This window comes from Phoenix dactylifera, unplaced genomic scaffold (genome assembly GCF_009389715.1).
Source record: "Phoenix dactylifera cultivar Barhee BC4 unplaced genomic scaffold, palm_55x_up_171113_PBpolish2nd_filt_p 000046F, whole genome shotgun sequence".
NCBI classification, from domain to species: domain Eukaryota; kingdom Viridiplantae; phylum Streptophyta; class Magnoliopsida; order Arecales; family Arecaceae; genus Phoenix; species Phoenix dactylifera.
Window position 1 is genome coordinate 693752 of NW_024067669.1, and position 6763 is coordinate 700514.

General features: G+C 40.3%; 1 protein-coding gene across 1 annotated transcript; it reads right to left on the reverse strand.

The window, feature by feature from the left end:
- Positions 1–321: 321 nt before the first annotated feature.
- On the reverse strand, positions 322–1493 carry LOC103710123 (ESCRT-related protein CHMP1B). The gene is given in 8 exon segments (XM_008795739.3): positions 322–777; positions 779–885; positions 887–907; positions 909–977; positions 979–1051; positions 1053–1163; positions 1165–1219; positions 1222–1493. Coding segments are annotated over 8 exon segments (597 nt in total). The 5' UTR covers positions 1298–1493; the 3' UTR covers positions 322–692.
- Between the last annotated feature and the right edge of the window lie 5270 nt (positions 1494–6763).

Sequence of the window (6763 nt, forward strand, 5' to 3'; positions counted from 1 at the left end):
CTACTTGTCAAGAAAGTAGATGGCTGAACAACAACAAACTGGTTTGTCTAATCGCAAGAGCAAGATTTTTCAAAAGCAAAGATCATGGTTTCTTGTTCAGACTAATCCCAAAACAATTAAAAATTACTTCTTCTTTGCAACTACATCATATGCCAGGCTGTAGCAACGATCTTTCTCCTGCAACATGAGCAGTTCAAACATTACCCTGCAGAACAAACATTAAAACAATTCACTCATGTTTAATATCAAAAGCTCTCCTGCACAACTTGAGCTTCGTGTTCTCAAAAGCTGAAATAGGAGACAAATATACACAAAACAAAGTATACCAAGAAAGCATGAAAGGGGGAATAACTACGACTAGTCAAATATACACAAAAAAGTATACCTGAAAGCATGAAAGGGGGGAGAACTACGACTAGCACACAGATTGGAATCGAGTCCATATGATAATTGAATTTACAAGGCTTCCAACCTTTCCCACATCCATGTCTAAGAATCGAAATTTTAACAAAGAGAGAACATCCCAGCATTCATTACCGAGTAGTAAACAGCATAAGCACAGATATAGAGTTATGGCATATCAAAAGATCCTCTTTTTCCTCCTTTTCACGCCCTGTTTACACTTTCCCGGAAGAAAAGGAAGAACAAGAGAGATCTTACTCGCCCTAGTAAAATCGAATCAAATCGATGAGCTAGCCCCTGGCCTTGAGCTCAGCAAGACGGCGGGAGAGGTCGTCCTCGTCGACCTTTTCCTTCTCCTTGCAGGGATGGCATGGGCGGCGGGCTGGGGAGGCCGACGGAGACCTCGAGGCCGTAGTCGTCGGCGACCTGCTGCATGAGGCTATTGACCTCGGTCTCTGGGGTGGAGAGGGAGGTGGATCCGGCCCATGGAGCCCTCCATGAACTCGGGCCTGGACCTCCATGTGACGACACTGGCGCTCGAACTGGTCCATGTCTTCGGACATCTTCTGGAGGTTTGCCGGTGGCGAGGGAGGAGTCGAGGCCTTGACGATGGGGCCATGGACTGCCGATGGTTGCAATCTTGGCTGGGTGTGAGACGGGCGACGACGGCGTCGAGGCGGGAGGCGAGGCGGAGGTAGTTCATCTGCTCGCTGCGCTTGCGGATGGAGTTCTCGGCGTAGATGCGGGGCCATCCATATTGCCTTCTCGATCGCCTTCTTTACCTTGAGCTTCTCCGTTTTCTCCTCCTTCTCGCATTGCGCGCCTGCCGCTGCAGGCTCTTCGACGTGAATTTCAGCTCCATGATCTGGTTCATCAGCTTCTCCGTGTTCCCCATCGACGATCACACGATCGATTCCAAGTATGGACCCACGGAGGAGGATTTAATCCTGGGTTGGGTTCCGGCGAGGGCGAGAGGAAGGATCGAATTAGGTGAGCGGAAGGGAAGGGAGAGGAAAAGGGGAGGACGGAGAAAAGAATGGAATAAAAAGTGGTAGAGGTATTATTTCTACCGCGTATTCGACGTTTTCTTAGCTTGTCGAGACCGTTCCGTATCCGTGTCGACTTAAATTAATAGTATTAGCGCTGAAAGTGAGTATTATTTCTTCCACAATTCACATATGCAGATTCAACTATATTCTTTTATAGCATAAAAGTTTTAAACAAATTTTCTGAAAGAATGCTGGACAAAGACCAATAGGTGTTCATTTTCTATTGAATCATTACTAATAAAAGTGAGATAAGTATTCTGATTTTGTTCTAAAGACAGAATGAAGAATCATAGTTGAAAATATAAGAAAGATTTGCATAAAGTTTAGTTTTGATAGAATAAATAAAAGATATATTCGCTTAATACCATACAAACTTATCCCAGTGAAACATTTGAAAATTTTAATAATTCAAGAAATTTTATGCATAATTGGCAAGATTGAATCAACCAAGAATAATGTTATAACTCAGATACTTAAAAATAATAAAAATAAAAAATAACTCCCATTGGATTTCATAAATTGATGTCTTGGTGTAATTATAGCTCTTCTTCTGCATGCAAAAGGTTTATATTCAAATTAATTCTATTTATTAAAAACCAAATATTGTATTGTCTCTTGCGATGGAACTAACTATGATGCCTATCAAAATTATCTTCTTAATCAAAAGTATTATATCAACCAGATGCTAAGGTTTAAATTTTATCATTCAAGTCATATTTCACCATGGTCTTATAATTGGTTCTTTTGGGGTACAAAAAAATAATGGAGTTTCCTACATTTTTCTATTTCTTTTCACTCGTACGTGCATTGCACGTGTCCCACGATTAGACGCGCTCCGCTCCATCAAGCCGAAGATTTTCCACCGCCAAGCTTCTTCTTCTTCCTCTCTCCAAACGGGTCTTCTCGTCCCTCCTCTCATCGAAACCAAATACCTCGGAGCGCTTCCGTCGGTCTCAAACCCTAAACTGCAAAACCCTGACGTCTCTCTCTCTCTTTCTCTTTCTCTGTGTGTAAAACCCTACTATGATTCGAGAAACCCTCGCTCCCTCTCCGCCCTAATCCGCCCTCGATTCGAACCTCTCTTCCCCTCTACAATCGCCGGCCGGTCGGAGCGAGTGATCAGGGGTCTTTCTCCTTCCTTGGAATCTACGACTGCCGTTGCTTTGGCCTCGGGATCGGATCGGAGCCGCTCGATCTGCGAGGATGGAAGCGCGGGAGCAGTCGTCGTCGTCCGGTCTCGACGGGCGCGGGGGGGGATGATGGGCCTGCAAACGAGGAGGGACTGCTCTCCGACGCGGAGAGGCTGGCCAAGGAGGCTGCCGTCCTTTTTCAGAACCGGCGCTTCTCCGAGTGCATCGATATCTTGAATCAGCTCTTGCAGAAGAAAGGCGATGATCCGAAGGTATGGCTTTATTTCGATTTTGTGCCGGGTTTTTCTCTCTTTGATGACTAGTTTTTGAACAGTCCTTGGTTCCGTTATTTCTTCCACAGTTAATCAGTAACAACCGTTCTTGGATCTTGATCTGGTTCTGCTTGCATCCAAGGCATCCGATTCATTTTCTTGAGAATACTTTTACCCTGATATCGATGAAATTTTTATTCGAAATTTGATTTTTTTAAATCCTTACATGCTTTATAAGTCGCGCTCATGGTTTCCACGGACACTGACTCTTGGAATTGTTGGTCGGTTATTCATTCACATTTTTTAGATGAACCTGTTTAATTGATCATCACTCGGCGTACTTCAGTATTTGGAAATTGTTTGCAGACCTAGGCTGGGTTGAGGGAATGAGTTGTTTGTCCAGTTTTTTGTTTTGTTTTTTTTTTTTGCTGCTATAATGTTGTGTATCCTGAAAATATTAAGCCCGGCAGAGCAACCTAGGAGCCAAAACTAAAAAATTTAGCTTCATCGAGGTGTAAATCCTTTCACTGAAGTTTGGGGTTTCTCTAGAAATTTGTAATAAAGGAAGAAAGCTGGGTCAATCAATCAAGGAGATTAAGGACGCATTATATGATGGTTCTATTTATCTTTAATGCGATGAAATTGCTTCTTTTTTTTTTCACTTCACCGAACTAGTTATCATTTTATCTGTCCCATGCACCTGAATTGTTTGGGCGTGACACAACAGCTTCACTTTGAATTGATCTTCACCATTAGATCATGGAAATGCAAAATTGGTATGTGGATCTGTAATTCACCTCAATGATTTCAATGATGAGATCCCCACAATGAAAGCAAATGATGTAAAATTATATTTAGGTTAATTTCTGAACTGGTTACACATTTTCAGATTAATATGATGGTCAAAAATCTAGGAAATCTTTGGAGAATCTTGGTTTGAAAATCCTTTAGAAAAGGAGTTTGAAATCTTAACCGGCTAGGAAATTCTTTTGATTAAGAAAGTCAATATTTTGGTTGATTTGGAATCTTTAGTAAATTTTTGTCAAAAGGATTCTAGTTTGATTGTTGGTTGACTGCAAAGGTTTTGTATTCACTGGATTGCTGTATGTTGTCATTTAGGTGTCTATTTATATAAAGTCAAGTCAAGATCCAAATACTGTAACATGACAACTGATTAATGGCTAATGATTTCTAATTTACCATTTTCTTCATATCTTTATCCAATATGTCTATTTTTTCCTGCTCTCCTTTATCAATACCTAGAATAATCTGCTTATAGCTTTGACGTAATTTCAGTCATTTCTTAGCATGTAATGTTTACTTTCTTAGAATTCTAATAATCAACTATTTCTTCTATGTTATAAAACAATGCTCTTTTGTGATACCACCTTATCCAATCACTGGTTTACTTGTTCCAACCCAGCACTCATCCTTTTACTCTTTTATCCTTTTTCCTTTCTTCTTGTAATAACCCGACTTTCAGCACATTTTTATTAACCTTGTAATTATTTATTTTTGTCAGCCATAAAATTTGGGTGGCTTTGCCTCCCTTTTCCTCAAAAAAACCTTATCCAATCACATTATTTATGGTTTGAACAATTTGCTTCCTTTTCATTTCAACTGTGAGCCAACCTTGCCATTTCTCACCACAATTTGGTACAGTTGTGTCATGGTACGTGGCAAATACATCCTTAGAATTCATTTGATAGTTTGACTCTTTTTGGCTAGCTGCTTATTTGCTATTTATCATGCCATTTACCATTTAAACTTGAAGATGCATAGAGTGCATGTTGAAGGAAATATGTGGTGAGTGAAGGTGGGGTATACTTTGGTCAATGTAGTGGATTGCTAACATTTTTCTAACAATCTTGGAATTTCGATTGCTAGTGAAAGCATCAATTAGAATTAAGATCGATTTTACCTTGCCATACATTTATTATCTAATTATTCTACGGCTTTTATAGTTCAATTAAATCTCATCCTATGAGCATATGCTCTGTGTGCATTATCAAAATGATAGTATTTCCCTTTTGAAAGAATATAATGGTATTTTGTTGGATCTCTTTCTTGTGCACCAAGTTTATGATTTGAGTTCGGCCTCTTTTCTGTGAGTTGCCTGCTCAATGTCCATCATGTTACCATTTGGACTTGAAGATATATAGGGTGAATGTTGAAATAAATATCTGGTGAGTTAGGCAGGAGTTTGTTTAGTGTCAAAATAAGGCTTAAATAACCTGTTGTCATTTTTCCCCTATCATTGGAATTTCAACAATCAGCAAAGACATAAATTAAAATTAAGATTGCTTTTAGCTTGATATGCTTTCATTACCTCATGATTCTATGATATATTCACTTAAATCACATTCTTTGAGCATTTGTTATGTGTATTCTTGTGCTGGTACTAATTTCTCTTTGAAAGAATGTGGATCATGTTTAGTAGCATTCAGTGTGAAATTTGACCTCTAAAAATTCTTTGTATTTGTATCTGGCATGCAACATTGTTAATCGTTCATCATCTTTCCAAGGGTTAGGCAGATTTCTTATATAGTAATCCTTGTGGAAATTATCTTTGTACATGATTGGGAGCTTAAAATCTTTGAGTTTGTCATGTTTGTAATTGACTTGTGAATATGAAATTTTCAGGTTCTTCATAACTTTGCTGTTACAGAATACTTCCGTGATGGTTGTTCTGATCCAGGGAAGCCTGCTTGATGTGGCTCAATATGGTTAAAGGTAAAAGATGCAAGTGATTTCACATTCTGCTTCTTGGTTGGGCAATAAAATATCTATCTTCATGGTAAAACAGTTTTCTTTTTTTACCTATTTTATTGGCAGACTGAATGCTTAACATTGATTACTATTGGTAGCACCAGTGCTAATTCCTTGTTGTTGAGGTCTTTGCTACTGCTTAAAAATCTCACACCTTAATGATGGTAGATTTCTTGAAAGAATGTGTACTTTATTCTAAGAATTTAAATCTGGCGGTTGCCATTTGCACTAGGCACCTGGATAAGGCAGGAGATCGTGTCTTAGGATGCAGCTAAGGTCCCCAATCCCCTCCGTATTGGGCTATTTGCAGTTGGTACCGATGGGTACCAAGTGGGAGAGGTCACTGGTGAATATGAACTTACCAACCAAGATGTGCATAAAAGATGCCTGATTTTTTTTTCTGTGTATGCTATTGTCATTCGAATGGGGAGGGTAGAGGAAAGGGAAAGGGAAAAAGAAGGAAAAATAAGGGAGAAAATAATAAAAATAAAGGAACAATCAGATCAAAAGAAAAACATTAGAACCTCACATTAGACTAACTTATGGCTTACATGAACATAGAAATCCTAAGTAATGATAAAAAGAATCAAAATAAAGGAAAAAACTAGAAGCTCCAGTATGTAGTAAGATTAGAGTGGAAAATGGTTGGGCCAACTTTGGGGTTGGGTTCTGGGCTTGGGTTGAGAGGGCTCAGGCTTGGGTTGTAGAGCCTAAAGAAGTTCGAGCCTTGACCCACCCCAAATCTCTTATCCCCCCTCCTCGCCTACCACCACCTCCGGCTCTGTATCCCCTCTCTCTCTCCGATCTCTCTCTTGATCTCTTCTCTCCTCCCCCTCTTTCTCTCTCCCTCTCTCCTCTTAGCGCCTCCTCTCTCTCAATCTCTCTTCTCTCTCTATCAATCTTCTCCTGCCCTTCCCTCGCGATTTCTCCAATCTCTCTCTCATTAGTCTCCCTCGATCTCTCTTCCTCTCTCTGTCCTCTCTTGTTGTCTCTCCCTCCCTATCCTCTCTCACTCTCTCCCTTGATCTCTCTCCTCTGCCCTCGTCACCCCACTCTCCCTCTTCTCTCTCCTTGCTCTCAATCTTCTCTCTCCCCCAGTGTCTCCTCTCTCTGCCCCCCCTTCTCTCTCCTTCCCGATCTA